A 17,691-nucleotide genomic window follows, 5' to 3' on the forward strand; every position below is an offset into this window, starting at 1 on the left:
AAAACCTAGTTAATGCAACATTACATGCCGTTTAACAGCTACAAGCCAAGCTAGAGAAAACAAATAGACGAGCTTAATCAGTTGGACTGTTTTTTGTTTTGTTTTTTAATTTATATTGTCCTCTTTGTGTCTCCATAGCAAGCTGTTTACAGAGTTCATCCTTAAAGTCCCTGTGGGTCGCCTGGTAAAACAGAAGCTGGACTGCCTGATTGACATCGTACACAGCGATCTCTTCAATCATCACGGTGAGAGCGCGCACATACAAAAACTGTACCCATAGTTCCTCAGTAAATTCACTCATGGTTCGGTAATTTAGGCTATCACACACACCACCTGCCTCCCCAAGGCAGCCTTGTGTGGGCTCACAGTAAAGGGTCTCTGGTAGAGTGGAGTAGAGTAGAAATTGTTCTTGTTTTCTGCAACAAGTTAAGCTTGAGTCACCTAGATGTGACTGGAACTGATGTTCAGGGTTCCCATCTTCATAGAGTGTCATGGCCTTATTTCTGTTTTATTGTTTAATCAGTTTTCAGTCTTGTTTCCTGTCTTTGTCCTTTCCCTACGACACAGTCATGTATTTACACCAAAACTTTAATGATACCCTTGAGCACCATACTATTGTTTATTTTGGTCATTTTGTAGTAATGTCACATGTGAAGGGCACAGTGTAGAGGTGGCTAATTAGAAACATGCTTATCTCCAGACAGGCTAGCCTGTGGCATCCCAGAGACGAGGCTGAACCATAGAGATGCTCCAGAGCCAAGAGTTTTGCTAGAGGCACCGTGCGTTCTGGGGTTATTTTTGGCTTGGTCTTGATTTAGAGACAAACATTCTCACGTACTGACCTGTGATTTCAACTAAAGATAAAATCCCTGTCTCAATAAAGCAGTAGTAATTGAATTTAGTTGGCAGAGAGCGACCACAGGAAGTGAAAAATAGTTAGCCACCAATCATTAGATTAATTTAGCCACTATGTTAGTACGGATGATCTGATATCCTCGTGTTGGTGTTGTTCCCAGACCATCATGAAAATGTTGTTCCAGGTTCAACATTGCAAGTGACCAATCACATTGTTGTGACGTTATTCTTTTGCGCGCCAAGCCATTCGTGCATTTATGAAATTCCAGTGTTGCAAGGACAATATCAATTCTGCTTACTGTTTATTAAAGGGTTACGGTTAGGGTTAGGGTCCGTTGATCGGCGGACAGAGGCGGTTTCTCGCAGCTTAAGTACAGTTTTTTGTTTTACGCCGGTTTTTCCCGAAGTCGCAAAAGTATGACGTCACAACATTCTGATTGGTCACTTGCAATGTTGATCCTGGAGCAACATTTAGTATGATGATCTGGGAACAACACCAACACGAGGATATCAGATCGTGCATGTTAGTACACAATGCTTTCCTACTACTATCTTGTTGGTATTTTGAAGCCAGAAGTGATCATATTTTCAGGAGGGGGTAGCAAGTTTTGATAGTAAGCTACATCTGTAGATTGTGTAGATAATTAATTGCTAATTAATACTAAGAAAAATACAAATGAAATACAGCATTTCACTGATCAAAACAATGAGCTGCTGAGCTACTACTCAGATAAAAGCATTCAAATGCTAAAATAAAAGGCACCACAGGAGGTTTAGTGGCGTTTTGGTGACTGAAGCTCAGGGGACAGCTGGCGGCTTAATAACATTTAAGAGATGAGTTATAAAAACAACAAAAAACCCACAAGACCTTGGCTGTTCCAGGGTATAAAGATGCTTATATCTGTTGTAAAGTTGGGTATTTTGACATTGCAGCCTATAAAGACTGACTCATTTTTGGAGACGGCGTCAAGCAGCAATTTGAGTATCTGCAACTATGTGTTTCTTTACCTTTTCCATCTCTGTAGGTTGCTGCTTTTACACACTTATAGTGCAGAAGTCTACGTGCGCTTGTCTGCCGCTGTTCAATTCAGCATGGCCGTACAGGAAAAGATGATGAGGGGGACACTTTGTGTGGGATGTAGCAGGAAGTTGTTGTGTTTTTTCCTAGTCATTAATGTCTGATATTGAGCATAATGCAGTGTAAATGTCACTGCTTTCAGCTTAATGATCTGCTCCTTATATACTTTACAAACATAAAATTGTCTCTGTGTCGGTAAGTAACTATTGAAGGCCAGTGCTCAGTGCATGGTCCTCTGGTCATTACTATTGATCTGTTGGTATAATCATGGACAGCCAAGCCCCCCCGATGTTTGCGAATGGACTGCTGATCAGCGGGAAGAGTTGTTGCTATAATGTAGATAAGGATCATCCCGCTGCTTTAAAAGCATGTGTGCTGCTCGATTCTGACAACAGTTCCTGCACTGGTGCTTTGAACATCTGTAGTAGGCTCTGAGGTGCTAGCTGGTTTCAAGCTGTGCAAAAGCACTCACAGAGAGGGCTTAGTTGCCAGGAAAATGTGTCCTTTCCATCAGTATGCGACAAGCAGTCGAATTAGCCAGACAGTTTTTAAGGTGGTGTAGTAAGCTGTAATAAGTGCCTATTCCCAGGTGGTCCATAAAAGGTTCTCTTGCCAACTAAACCCAAAATGAAATGTACTGGAATGCTTGGAGTAAATCAAGGCTCAGTGAGATGCATCTTACCTTTCTTAACATTTTCTATCAGTGCAATCTGAATGCGTTCACGCATGAAAATACTTTATTTCCTGCAGGCTGCACAGGCATTAACATATTAACTATTTTTGCTGAAAAGCGTGTCTTAAATTAGTTTATTTTAGCCCCCAGTGGGCTTAATTCAGTTCAAAATGACAACTTTAGAGAATAAAAAGGACATCTCTTTCTCCAAGGGTTTTATATATATGTCTGAAATTCTCTGTGTGAAATGGAATTGGTATGGGTATACAAATCTTTGCTTCGAATGAGAACTGCATTAATTTAGAAAGTTTTTCATTCGTTTATTCTTTTTTTTTTGTGTAAGTTTTGGAGGCAAAATGTTGTTTCACCTTCAGTGCTGACGATGTAAAAGGAGCGTGTGAGATGGGTGCATAAATCGCTTTGAAATTGGCTCATTGTAAGAGAACAAATATGTCAGCTGCTCTCTTGCTCTGTGTTAAAGGGGGAAATTACTGTAGCGTCTAAAATCTGTTTGTACTGGAAGTTTGAGGAAAACACTCATGGCCTAGCTTGATATAATCCACTCAGTCCACTTAAAGCACTTAAAGTTTTTAAGCAGATACACACAAAAATCTAGACAATAGATATATTTAAAATCGTATCAGGTGGCTGAAGCACCAAAATCCTTTCCCTCTAGGCACCATTGTCAGTTTCACCATACATTTTCTTTGAGGTTTATAAAACTAAAAGCTTTATGTGAATAGAGCAGAATACCATAAGAGCTGCCAGCTCAACCTTTAATCACAATCTTTTGTGCCAAACAATGGATATGTCTTGATATGTGATATGTCTTGGCATGTTATAAATGAGATGCAGGACTGTGCAAAAGTCTCGAAACTTCCCTCATTTCTTTATGTTTTGTTTCCAAGGAGCCAGATTTTCTTGCATTTTTTTTTTAGAAGTTTTTCTTTGGAAATAGTTTTGTTTTTTTCAGTGTATTCCATGTAGATTTCCCTCCTTAGAGGAATGTGTTTGGTTGTTGTTGTTAGGCTACTGTCATTCAAGCATTAAAAACAGAACCTAATCTAATGTGCTGCTCACTGAGGCCTCATCAGAAATGGTCTCAGTGGTAGGGTGGATGTCGAGCAGCCATTTTTAAGAAGAAATCATTGTTAACAGGTCTGATGGAGTGATGCGTGTCACATTTCTGGTTCAAATTGTCGTTAGTGTGTACAGAGGAGTGCAGAAGAGAGACAGAACAATAGCCTATAGTCATATGGAAAGCACGGTGGAGGCTCTGTCATGGTTTGGGCATGGGGAGCTTCAATTCACAAAATTATAAATGCAGAAAAGAACCATCAGATTTTGATCTATAACACAGTAACATCTGGACACCGTCTCATTGGCAGTGCCTTTATTTTTCAGTGTGTTAATTATCCCAAACATATTGCCAAAGCAGTAAATGCATACCTGAATAAATCTTTGCAGAGTACAGAACAAAAGTGAGCCAAACTCCAAAGAACAAGTTGGAAAACAACTCCTGAAGACTACTTAAGGAAATTGCAAGAGAGTTCATTTCAATAAATTGCTTCACCTAATTCCTATTTTCCAGGAAAATTATAAAGAGATGAAGGGTGACTCAAGACTTTTGGAAAGTATTATACTACTAAACTGCATCTAAATGAATTGCATCAGTGCATCACTTCTTTTCCTGTATTTGGAGCACTATTTAGTTTAAATACTATTATCAAAGAGGAGCTCCAGCTTAATTATTTTTTACATTAGAATCATTAAAAGCCATTCAAAGTCCATCAGCCATTCAGTCCAGCAGCTACATGAGATCTCTTAGATTGCTAGCAGGGAATAAGGTTGTAATTGATGCACTAATCAGACCCTGTAAAATTAAAAATGACATTTTTGATTCTCCAGGAGGATTTTTTTGTTACACTGCTAGTTATGCATAGTGCATTCATTACCCGTTAATTAAAAAAACAGCATCGTTATGCTTTCTGTGTGGGTCTGTGGCTTACAGCTAATTTCAGTATTACCAAAAACAAACCGCTTGTGAAGACACGCTCGCTTCTGTCAAAGGTGGCTTTGTCGTGCTGTATTGACAGAAATTTTGTTGTTTGGCTTCATGAAATCATCACATACTACCCAATTAGACACGCACTACATTTAGTAAAGGAGGTCAGAAAATGCTAAAGATTGTTCACTTTCTGTGGGTATTATTCAGAAAGAGGTCACAGTAGTTCATGCTATTCATTAGGTTACGTGCAGCATTGATGGAAACTTTTATGTGTGTTTTGATGTGCAGCAAAGTAACAAGTTTATTTTCTTCCAGCTTAATGTCTTATTAAAGTTATCTGTGAAGCAAAGAGATTGTATTGATTCTGAAATAAAATCCATTGCTTGGTGGCCATTTAGAGCAGCAGCATCTCTCCATCTTGAAGTCATAAAGATTTTTATTTGAAGAACACAATTGTTGCCTGATTCTACAACCGCACTGGGGACAATTTCACTTAGTGTACTCATTGTAGAAAATATGTCTTTTTTCAGTACTGTCTCATAGGGATTACCAGTTTACATTTCTACTTGCTATATGTTGTAGCAGACAGACAGCTACAGTAGGATTGCTTTCTACTTCATAAGTCTGTTAAATATTTACTTTACGAATTGATTAATTGGCCCTGATTCTTTTAATTACTACCAGGATAACTCCAGTGTTTGTCCCTTGACTTTAAATGTGATCCCCACACATCCATACACAAACTCGCAATGAAACCAATGAGGTTCAATTAAAAATGTGATAAATCTGCAGCAGACTGCCTCGGGTTTACCTTCCAGCAGTACAATGGATGTCAGCTCATCACTTCTGTACTCTGTGTCCAAATTGACAACAAAATTAGTTAAGAAAAAAAAAGTTAAAAGAGAAAGTTATGGTTTTCAGCTCCTCTTAATTGCTGTGTTACTATTAAATTAGTGCAAACAAGCAGAAAATAACTTTCTACTCACATAAAACTTTGCCTGTTAAGTGAAAGTCCTCATATGTTATCTTTTCAAAACTCCAAAGATTTACACTGACACCATCATTCAATGCCTCTTTCATTAGCTCACCCAGCCATCGGTCAGATGGGCTTATGCCATTGAGATGTGTCTGTCAACCTTCCGTCCACAGTTCACAAGAGTTGCCGCAGAATTGAAGCTGTTTTCTGTGTAATTTTTTCACATTATTGTTTAGGACTTTTGACCATTGTTCTTTGCAATGTTGCTTGAGTTCATTGAGTTTTGCAGGCCCACCACAGCATTTCACAGGGGTTGAAGTCAGCACTTTGGAAAAAGAAAAGAATCACTGTGCTGCAATGGCCCAGTCAGACATTCTGTTGTGCTTTGCATTATTGTTCTGTTACATGAACCAATTTTGGCCAAGTTTTACCTGTCAGACAGATTGCCTCACATTTGACTTTGGAAGGCAGCAGAGTTTTTGGCTGACTGATTGCAAGACATTGTGCTAACACACACCTGAATGCTTCTGACCAGCGAACTGTGGTTACACAGCTAATCAAGTGCATTTGATTAGTACTGTATGACTGTTACTTACCTTCTTAATTCCTGTGGAAGCAGTATTGGAGTACTTTTTCACGACTGCACATCTTTCTGGTTTAAATTTTTATGGACCAGTTTAGCCAGTTTATCCATATTTTTAGGTTTACTATTGTAATCTAAGGGGTGGTTTAATAAGACGTTAATAACATAAGACGTTTCATGGCTGACTAGTCTTGCAAAATGATTATGGCTGCAACTGGCTTTTGTTTTGATTGTGTTGCTGTCAAGTACTTCCTGTTTCCATGTAACTAAAAATGTATTTGAACTACAAAAAAACCAGGGTGACCCTGCGACAAGTACAGCTTTCTTTTTTAGAACAATAAAAGGGATTAAAAGTGCAACAGGTCAAATAGGAGCATAGCTATTCTTTGGGATTTTGGGAGTTTTTTCCCCCACAGTTGTTTAATTAATAAATGTATGTTGTTTTAATTTACTCCTCGGAGATGTGGGAGAGTCATTAATAAGCTACATGTTTCTGCATCGAGTGTGTCAATAACATATGCTGTACCGCTTCGTGCGATCTATCATCTGCTCCATGTGTTGAGTGTCATCACGGATGTGTGTATTTATCGGCGTCCCTGCAGATTGCCGCGAGATCCTGCTGCCACTGATGACGGACCAGCTGAAGTTCCACCTGGAGAAGCGGGAGGACTTGAAGGCTTGCTGCCAGCTGCTTAGTGACATCCTGGAGGTGCTTTACAGAAAAGATGTGGTGAGTAATTCAACTCTGGAGCTTTACATATTTTTATTTCCCTCTTGAATAAACAGTAGCGTAATAAGGCAATCTAGGAATACCTCCATTAAAAAAAAAAAAAACAACCTCTTTTGACTGTGGTTATTGTACTTAATAACTCTTTATTAGTATGCTGTTCTCAGTTCGTTTTATTGCCCTGCATGCTCTGGAAGGAGCACGTTTTACAACAGTATTAATTTACTAACATGTAGAGGTGGCTGTGCTCAGTAATTCATTTCTATGGGTTGCTAGAGGCCATTCAACACTGAATTTTATCCAATAGCATTGTAATGAGTTCTAGTTATCTCCGTGGTGCTTTGGAATAGAGGGACTATTCATTATCAGCCTAGCCAGTTATTGTATACAGTCTTTTTCATATTATCAGTATTTTTTTTTTTTTTTAGTTTTTTGCATTTTTTTTAATTAAAAAATGCTGAAAGTTTATTTGTTTTAAATTAATCATTTGTCAAACATAAATGTCCTTGATATTAGTTGACCTCTAGTTTAGAACCATAAAGCGATGTGGTCCATGTGATGATGAGCAGTATCAGTGTTGGTCACAGAGCCAGTTTTGTAACCAGTAAAAGTTAAGTGTTCTCTGCCTCGGTGCCAGTGACAGCTGTGACTGCTGGCGTTAGATTTTTCAGGTTGTCCATTTTTATGGAGACTGGCTAAAAACGTCCACACCGTTCTCCATATCTCAGAATCACTGTGTTTTAATTAGTCTCAAGAATGAACTGATTAGAATTTGTTGGTCAAAGATGACTGCCTGTGGCCATCATAACACATCGACTAAAACGCTTTCTGGCTGTTATTAAATGCTGTAACTCGGGACTAGAGGGAGAAATGGATGTAAACTGGAATTTGACTAGTTGCCACATGCATACAGCTGTGAGTTATTCTTTGTTCAGTGCTACTTTACCTTTTTTTGCTTCTTTACAGCCAGGTCATTACTATAATGAACAGTACAAATCCTTAAAATCATTACTTTTATTTAATTATTTAATTTCAGAAAAGTAAGAAATGCAACTTATTTTTATTTCTAAGCCGATCAAACAGTTTCGCACTTTCTATCGGCTCATTTTTTAAGCACAAAACTCTTTCTCAAAGTTTTAAACTTGAGTCCGCGTCTCACACACACGGGTATCGGCCCCTTACCTCAAAAGCTCAAATGATAGCAGACATGCTCACAAACACACACTGTTTTACGAGTGCGTTTGATCCTCTTCCATGTCCAGACTCCTGATGTCCTCCCTCAGGCCCTCTCAGACTCTCGTCATTGATCACGACCGTTCAGCCTCTCACACTCCACTCTGCTAGGGATTATCCACCTCTCCCACTTGCTCTGGTTTTTACACCCCTCTCTTGCTGTTTCACAAATTGCTGAATCCTCTCACTGTCTTGCTCTCTGTCGTATCTGTCCTGCTGATCAGCACAACCAAGGCTTTCAGAGACTTAGATGCTCGCAAAAATACAGAGAGCGAAATCCTCTGTAGATATGTCTGTCTACTTAAATTTCATCAAACAATTTATGCCTTGTCAGCAAGAAGTATCTAACTGCATAGGCCTCTTTTACATAGCTTGATGTTTAAACAAAACTTCCCAGTCCATTCATGCTCTGCATTTGCTTGGTTGACACTGGTCTAGACCCAGGCTGAACCAGTTTATTCTCACAAACACTGTGTGCATACAGTATTTGTGAGTTGTTCAGCTGCAGACTGGATAATCTAAATTATTGAAAGTTTTGGCTGGTGTTGGAAAGATAAGCCTCCTTCGAAAAACTCCCCCACGCCAGGTACAGACAGCAATAACAACAACCAGGCGATCTGATCAAAGTCGGGGAATAATCCATGACTTGGTGTGACAGTAAAACAAGATTTTAAAACTGCATTGTCATAACATCTTAGTAAGGATTCATGTAATAACTGCACGTAACACATGTTAGGGCAATCTCTTTGTGTTTCTGGAAGTCTGGAAGAAGAATACTTAGCCGAAATCTCAGTTTTTTCCAAACTGACCAAATATCATTAGTGCTCTTAAATTTCCTATCTCAGTCATGGTCTACTCCTTGTTTTTTGAAGTACTGTGCAAAAGTCTTGTGCCATCTCTCATTTCCTCTCACTTCCAAGAACCCAGATGTTCGTGTAGAAGAAAAAAAGAACTTTTGACATTGGTTGTTTTATCAGTCATTTTCAGTCCAGTCCTGCTGCATAGCTACTTTTCAAAGAACGATTTGTAATTTTGTTATGCCACTTCACACTGACCTAAGCGTAAAAATGGCGCCTAACCCAAACGATGGGTCTGGACATGAGAGACAACTTGGCAAAGACCAATTTTAAATGGTATCTTTAGGCACTTTGTTGCTAGCAGCCTGTCACAAAAATACATCATTTGTTGACATTTCTTTAGTTCAGTCTATGAAAAATACCAATGATAACAGTTTGACAGGTATAAAATTGTATTTTTGCACCAAGGAGGTGATTCCCAAAGAGCTATTAGCTGACAACTTGAAATATTTGAGTAAACTGGGCAAGTGGAAGACAAAAAAGAAGGGGTAAGACTGAGGAAAAGAGCTATCTACGGCAGATGGATGGTGTTGAAAAAGAATCTAGCAAAAGCCCTCCACAGGACCTGAGAGATGCATCTAGCCCTTCAGCTTAACCATCTATTGTTCACTGAAATCTCATCATAAATGGTCTCAGTGGAAGGGTGGCTGTCAAGAAGCCATTCTTAAGGAAGAGAAATGTAGAGGAAAGGCTGAGGTATGCCAAATTACACAAGAACTGAACTGAAAATCAGTGGCAGCAGAACTTATAGAACGATGAATACAAATTTGAACTTTTTTGCTTCAAATTGTCATCGGTATGTATGAAAGAAGACAGGAGAGAGGTACAACAGTGAGTGTCTGCAGCCATCTGTAAAACACTGTGGAGGCTCTGTCGTGGTTTGAGGCTGCGTTTCGGTCACTGTTTTTAGCTGATGGAATTATGAATGCAGAAAAGTGCTGTCAGATTTTGACAGAACAAAAAAGCCAACATCCAAAGAAGAGCTTTGAATGTCGTTCAAGAAGCCTGGAGGACTATTCCTGAAACTGCAAGAAAGCTTCCCTAAGAGTGTTAAGGGTGTGTAGAAGAATAAGGTGGTGTTGACTTTCTAGCTCATTATATTTGTACTAGAGATGGCACGATACCACTCTTTTATGTCCGATACCGATATCATAAATTTGGATATCTGCCGATACCGATATGAATCTGATATAGTGTGTTTTTTAATCAATAAAACTGTTTTTTTTTTAAATATCTTGCTGCATTTTGTATAGGTTCATACTCAAGTTTTAAAAAACAAGAGACTGAAGCTATTCTGTTATACCTGTATGCAAAAAATACACTGCACCCAAAATATTTCATAGTTCAGCAATACTGATCAATCTAATAAACGTAAACCTACTCCATCCTCCCTATTCTGGTATTTTACCGGAGTAAGCAACCTAACTAATAGGGTTGCAAACTCCCAGCAAAAAAAGAAAAAAAAAAGAAAAAGGGAACCACCCACCCTCCACCTCATGATGTTTAATCGACGTAATCAACTTTAATTTGATGCAGTGTGAAAGAAAATGCAGAGAAATCAATTATTTTTCTACAATATTTAAATAGATTCAACATCTTTCTTCAACAGAACTGCAGACTGCACAGATCGTACCTTCCCAAAGGAAAAAGTACTATAGCTTACTAGGGTATATTAGACGTAATAGTTACTATATACAGTAATGGACTTCTATACATTTTACATCAGATTAAAACTTTGGGTGTAAGATTTAGATAATTATTTATTAAAAGCTCGACATTTTAAATGAGAATAAGAAAGAAAAGTATGTCTTAGGGCATGAACAGGGAAAAGGGGGCACAATCGGCCCCCCTGGCTAAACTTTGCTAAATCCGCCCCTGCACAGTTACCAGCCGTCAGCTACGTAGAAAAGGATCCTGGTGTAGAAAGTAATATTAAATAAATTCTAACAACAGCTTATCAAGGTTAAACGTGCTGCTGTTGTTCAGCCGCTGGTTTCCTCTTTCTGGCGCGAAGTGGGCGATAGACAAGCAAGAGAGAAAAGCCGATCAGCTGATCATTGATCATTGAAGTAGCAACAGGAGAAGGAGGGAGAGAGAGGCAGTCGCTCCATATATCGGTGATTAAGCTTAACGCTGGAATGCTTTACAAACATTCAGAGATGAACTTACACACTTGCTTTACTTCTCTCTGGGATAACTTTCTCGGAGATGAAATGCTGGATTGGTAGCGAGGCTCCAAATGCTCAACCAGACCGCTGACAGGTCTTGCGCGCCACAGCCGCTCTATACCTGATGCATACTGCTCCGACGTGCTACGGTTATGAGCTGAGTTATGCCATGTCGCAAGTTTTGTGAGGTGCTTTTTTTGATATTTAATGGATCGGATTACATTTTTTATTTCTCTCCGATATCCGATCCAGTAATTTAGGTCAGTATCGGTCCATCTCTAATTTTTACATTCTCTATTTTTCCCTTACATACTATATTTCCATTAATATTTGCACCTATTTCCCATTATCCTAGCAAAACGTAAAGGAATTACTGATGGCTCAAGACTTTCATCATCATGTATTTTTTTTTCTAGCTGTTCACCCGAATGACCACAATTCCCTTGAAATCTGAGCTTCTGTCAGGCCTCATAAGTTTGGACTGATATTCCATATTCTTTCACTTTATTATGTTTTTTTTTTTATTCCTCTGTTTTTAAGTGATGATATTATTCATGTGTTATGTACAGGGTCCCACCCAGTGGCACGTCCAAATCATCATGGAGAAGCTGCTGAGGACCGTTAACAGGACAATCATTTCTATGGGTCGCGATTCACCTCATATCGTAAGTGTAATTCTCTGCTTGGATACCAGGCAGTATATCACGCTAAGCACGCAACTCTCGGTGTTTGATTTTTGTGGTTGTTTTTTTTTATACACATACATACACACAATTTTAGAGGCACATGTACCGCAACCAGATTGACTCCCACAGTCACGCAGCAACCACAGTTCCAATCCAAAAGTATCATTAAAGGTAAAGCCTACCTTGGCAGATTGCTTTCACACTCCCTCAGTCTAAGAGAGGCTTTGATCTGCTCATATCTTTCTCCAGCCGGTTGTTTTCGCGCCGGCGTGTCTGTGTGTGTTTTCCTTTTGCTTTGCTTGTGTGTCTTATCCTCACTTATTACTACACTTCTGGTGCTCTGTGCTGTAATCTAATCACTGTATCACCCCACCGTTGCCTTTAGCATTCATCTTCCCATCACTCTCTCAGCCAGAGCTTGGTAGCAATTAATGCACTTATCAGTCATCCTGTAAATATGTAGTCTGTCTGATGTGTGCGAATAAGGCTTCACCCATTTTCTTCAGTCCCAAACACCAATTAGTACAACTGTATTTTTAGTCAGAAATGTGAACTTCTGTCTTGCTTGACTTGTTCTTTTTCTTCCTTTTGAATAATGTCTTTATTAGAGCTGCGTGTAGATGTGTTGTATCGTCTTTGAAAATTAGACTTTTTTTCATGATCGACATTCGTATTCTTACAGCTCTGTAAAATACAGCTTAGTGATGAGACATTTTCTTATGAGCCTATAGACATTTAGTAATGACAAATATTCACACCGCTTCCATCGGGGAGCACCAGGATTCACCATCACTTGTTTAAATGGAAGCTTTTATTACCAGTAACTGAGCCACGCCGGCAGAGAATGATTCCATAAAGCCCGGAGTCGCCACTGAGTGATCATCTAGTGTGTTTGTGTATGTGTGTGTTATATCATAGTGCTGTAATATGTCCACAGCCCCGACGCTTCATCTCCTGTGTTGGGTCTTTCTTTCTGGGTTGCAGCGAGGGATTTTTGCAGCAGAAATTCACTAACTGCTTCTTTTGTCTCTCTCTCTCTTCTAAAACTATTCCGGCTATGCACCAGCTAATCCCATAGATGGGAAGCCCTCCGTTGTGTAACAGATTGCTAAGCATGCATCACACTAAATAATGTCAAGCTAATGAAGCTGCGAGTTGAGCTAAGGCCGTCCCACTGGCCATTTTCTCCCAACCAGCTGCCTGGAGGGCGTCTAGGGCTCCCACTTACTCTCCCACTGTAGTTCTCTAGTCGATTCATTGTTATACCAGCTATTCAAATAGTGCGCTGTCCTGCCTAGCTCATAGTCAAACAGTTTTAAAAGTTAAATCTGAAGATGGATTTGATCTCTGTGGATGTTTTGTTAGAGCCTGGGTAAACTGAACAGCTCACCATCTCCTCACACCATTTCCTGTTTGTTGTTTTTCCACTGTAGTGGCAAGTTTCTAAAAGGCTGTCAGTATGAAGGCATATGCAGGCCTCCTTTTCACAGTATTACACTAAGTGCATCTATTTTGGTGTCCACCTGTGGGGTAGTTGAAACGGGTTTCTTGTTTCCAACAGCGAGTGCTGGCATGTGCTGTGGAAGACCGACCTCCTTTCTAGTTAATCAAACTACTCTACCCACGACCTGTTTTGGCCCGTGTTGAAACGATCTACTCTGTATACATATGCTGCCACTGGCCTCTATTTTACTTTGCTCCTCGAACACAGCTCGGGTTTATTGTCCCTACCGACCCCGACCTTTTGTCAGCGGCTGCCTTTATAGCTAGCTAGCATCTGCACTTGACTGCCTTGACATTTTAAGCATCTGAATATGATTTTGCATCAATGTGCAGAGTGTCCTTTTACTCAGTGGGATTTAGAGGTTACATGAAAGCCTAAGGCTCTTTTACTCAAACACATTATACATTATATAGTACTTGGGACAGAAATTGCATTTGAACTAAGTCCCCAAATGATTATTTAATGATGAATAAGGTGGGCGTGAATTTTTAAAAGCTATGAGACCCAGTTAGTGCTGCTAGCAGTGTTGTTGCTTTCTAATCAGAGGGCTGTTGTTGCTGCCTCTGGGTACAGATGCCTACTCTGCAGGCAGCTTGCACGCTGCTGCTCACACAACACCGCATCCAACCACCGACCTTGTTCTTCTGAGTGGCAGCCTCTTACATTTAGATTTATGCATTAACGTTCTACTCTGTCTCCCGCCCGTCTCTCGTTCTCTTCCCTTTCTGCTCTCTCCTGGCAGCGGTGGACACAGAATGTTGATGAGAAAGCACGCAGTGACGACTTTGGGGGCGTTGGTTTTGTTGCGTGTTGTCACTGCAGTGCTACACCTGTTAGCAACTTGGACACAGCATCATAGCATCATCTCGCAGGCTGTATCTTTGCATTCATGTCCACCCTCACACAGGTTGAAAGAAATCCTTGAATTGAATACATTTAGATTATGGCTGTAGCAGAAACATTTAGCCGCTTTCCGTGGAAAGCACCAGGTTCTCTCTTTATGCTCTTATTTCTTCTAGTTTAAGTTCCTGGATAGACGAGAATAGGAAGCCTTGCAGATAGACAGAAATAGGAAGCTGCAAATGTATTTAAAAAAAGAAAAGAAATCTATATTTTCCATGCAGCAAAACCACAGAATACAACTTTGCTGTATAAATGTGTTACGTTAGATTTTACTAGTTTTTGCATAATTTTGTTATGGTTTAGGAAATACCTAAATATGCTTGCTGACAGAATTGATTAAAAGACTTGAGTACATATTTGACAGCTAGGTTTCCCATGATGTTGTCAAGAAAAAAAAAAAAAACCCACTGCTGAACTTTTTTGTGGACTCAAGTTCTCAAGACTACTCAAAACATGTTGTAGTGATACTTAGCTGCAGTGCTCCACAGTTATCCTCATGATTTTCCTGCAGTGTGCAGAGGGAACGAACTGGAAAGCTGCAGGGGAAGGACTCTGTTATTGATTGACAGTATGGGGCTGACCAGCTATAGGTGCTAGAGCTTTTTTCCTTTGCTGCGTGCACTCACTGACTTGATAGTGTAAATTGCGACACGGTCATTCCAGGTATGCGTGTCTAGTTCAGAATCTGGTATTGCACATTCGCTTTATCTCTGTGTTTGGATATTTTTCTGTTCAAATATTTTTCTTAGCACCTCCTTGCATCTACCGCTCTGTCTCCTCTCCTCTCTCTTTTTTCTGCTGGCCAGACTACTGCAGAGCTCTTACAGAAAAGAAGCATAGTGAGATATGGCACTGCATCATAATGCCTCAAACATGCACTTATCACTCGCTACACCTCGCGTCTCCTCACCTGTTTTGAAGCTTCGACTGCGCATCCCTTTGGGTTTATTGAGCCTGCAACAAACCATGTTGTGATGTGTTGTGATTGTCAGGACTGTATAAACCGCTGGGACTTCTTTGCTGTTTGTCACCTTAAGACCACAGAAGACTTTTAAGTAAGAATGCAAAATGTTAAACTGCAGTAGGTGTCGTGTTTGCGCTCTGTTCTTGGGCATACGCAGTCACTCATCAAGCCCGGTGGAGTCGGCCAGGCTGTGGCTAGCGCTGACCTTCAGCAGCGTTACTTCATGCATCAGTGTGAGGGTGACTGTGCATCTGTGGGGGTTTTGCTCAGAGCTTTGTTGCTGGTTTACCTCATGTTTGCACTTCAAGACTTGTTTGTACTAACATGAGGCAGGTGCAGGTAGGGCTGGGCGATATGACCCAAAATTCATATCTCGATATTTTTTAGCTGGATGGCGATATAAGATATATATCTCGATATTTTTTTTAAGCCATAAAGTAAGAACAAAAAGAGTTCTTAGTCAAAGCTGTGTCCCAGATGTCACACAGGCACTTTTATTAACATACAGCACAGATGTACATGAAAAATTACTCAAAATTAAATTATGAGCATTCATTAAATAATAATGCTCCATAAATAAAAGAAAACAAGGTTGTTTTTGTGCTAAACAAAGAGCTCACAATTGTGCAGTCAAAATGTAAACTAAAAGACGCTGAGCGTAATAACAAAGACAGACAGATTTTACAGCTGCTCTGTTCCCAAGTTTTACTGTGTGACTGACAGCCTGGAGTTTGAAATCCGCTTCATAACCACGTCTCTTACAGGTGCCATTTATGGTCCTTATACACACACAATACGGTAATATTACGTTGATACACAGTACGTATCACTCCGCGAAGCTCCTCGGTAGCCGTAATGCGCCGACAATCTATCAAGCGGTGCAGCTCCGTAGCTTACCAAAGTCGTACTCAAACATTTTTGACAGATTGCTGAACGCCGTGTACCACATAAAATCGGTTCGCGGCCACCAAGCACAACCAGAATTCATACATAAGGCGCGCTATCAACTTTTGAGAGAATGAAAGGATTTTAGGGTTAGCGCGGTTAGCTCGTTAGCGCGGTTAGCTCGTTAGCATGTTTAGCTCGTTAGCACGTTGACGCCGTCCAGCCCCACGCATGGGGCGATGCGCAGTAACTCGTTAACGGAGATTTGCCGTGTCCGTCTTGTCGCTGCCTGCACGTGAAGCGATGGGGTAGGAGGGGGAGTTGTCTTCAGTGAAGGCGAGGCGGAGTAACGTTGCGTAGAGACAAAAGTGGACGAAAGAGAGGCAAACTTGCGGCTCCACAACTATAATTATAACGTAACATAGACTATATCGATATAAAGGATATTGTCACATCTTATATCTCGTATAAAAATATATCGATATGTTTTAAAAACTCGATATATCGCCCAGCTCTAGGTGCAGGTGCAGATGCATGAGCACACGGACATGCCCGAAAACAAAATCTGTATTAGAGTGAGGATGGTAAGGGCAAAGACTGGTTCCCAAGCAGGTTGGCTGTGCACAAAACACTGCTGCTTACCCTTCTGCTGTATTCTCCTCTCGCCTCAGCCCACCATAGTACATTAAAGAGATGTATGATTTCAGCCTTATCTTGTACCAAGTGTTCTGGTCAGATACTGATGTTAAATTTGACAGTTGAGATACCGATCTGTTTTTGTTATTCTTTATTCGTCCAAGAATAAAACTAAGTAAATTTACATGATATATTAAAAAAGGGTAGCTGCACTGTTTTAAAGAGTTTGAAATCTTAATCAGGGTTTCTTTAGCAAACTTAAAGTTGATCCAACACAATAGATAAGACACCAACCCTCACTTGTAGATTTGCCCGCATGTTAAAGTCGGTCAACAAGGCCAATACTGTTACTTTATCAACACTGGTCAGTACTGGTCAGTCCACTGTTGATATCAGTGCGTTAGCGAAGAATTTTCCACAGCAGTGCAGTCAGAAATTGGTTTTCACAGGGATTGTTCATCTAAATTACAAAACACATTTCCCCACTAAACCCTGGTACTAGCAACCAATGCAGATTGGTTGCTTAGGATATGAGTGCTGCTTTATTCAAAATTTGAGTTGTTCAAAAGTACTGCATCTTTCTAGATGCTGTGATCTAATTTCACAGTGCAGACCCATCAAGCCTGGGCAAACCTATTCCAAAGCATCTGCTAAAAGTTAGGGAAACTAATCCTTTACTTATAATGTGACTGAAGAAGGTAGGAAAAAAAGTATCATTGTGCTTATAGCTCCACAAATTAAACTCGGTCCAGATCAGATTTCGAGAGCTTTGTCGATGTCTTTTTTTTTAATTTCTTTTTTTTCATATTTTGCATATTAAATATCTTTATTTTTGTCTTTTTAAAAAAACTGTATAAAAGACACAGTATTGCACATAATAAATCAATTGCACTTCTTTAAGATACAGATAAACATCTAGTTCTCTCTTGATGCTACAGTATAACTACTGAAAGAA

At 39.9% G+C, this 17,691-nt stretch overlaps 1 protein-coding gene across 2 annotated transcripts in view; it reads left to right on the forward strand.

The window, feature by feature from the left end:
• The window catches only part of dock1 (dedicator of cytokinesis 1), a 204,070-nt gene that overhangs the window by 74,945 nt on the left and 111,434 nt on the right, over positions 1 to 17,691 (forward strand). For both annotated transcript variants that reach the window (XM_085416710.1, XM_085416711.1), the window contains exons 25-27: positions 139 to 245; positions 6,776 to 6,903; positions 11,728 to 11,823. In XM_085416710.1, coding sequence (XP_085272836.1) covers positions 139 to 245; positions 6,776 to 6,903; positions 11,728 to 11,823 — 331 coding nt within the window. The remainder of the gene's footprint in view (positions 1 to 138; positions 246 to 6,775; positions 6,904 to 11,727; positions 11,824 to 17,691) is intronic.

Source organism: Rhamphochromis longiceps, linkage group LG8 (genome assembly GCF_057381845.1).
Source record: "Rhamphochromis longiceps isolate RC_006_pf linkage group LG8, R_longiceps_female_GT1.1, whole genome shotgun sequence".
NCBI lineage: Eukaryota > Metazoa > Chordata > Actinopteri > Cichliformes > Cichlidae > Rhamphochromis > Rhamphochromis longiceps.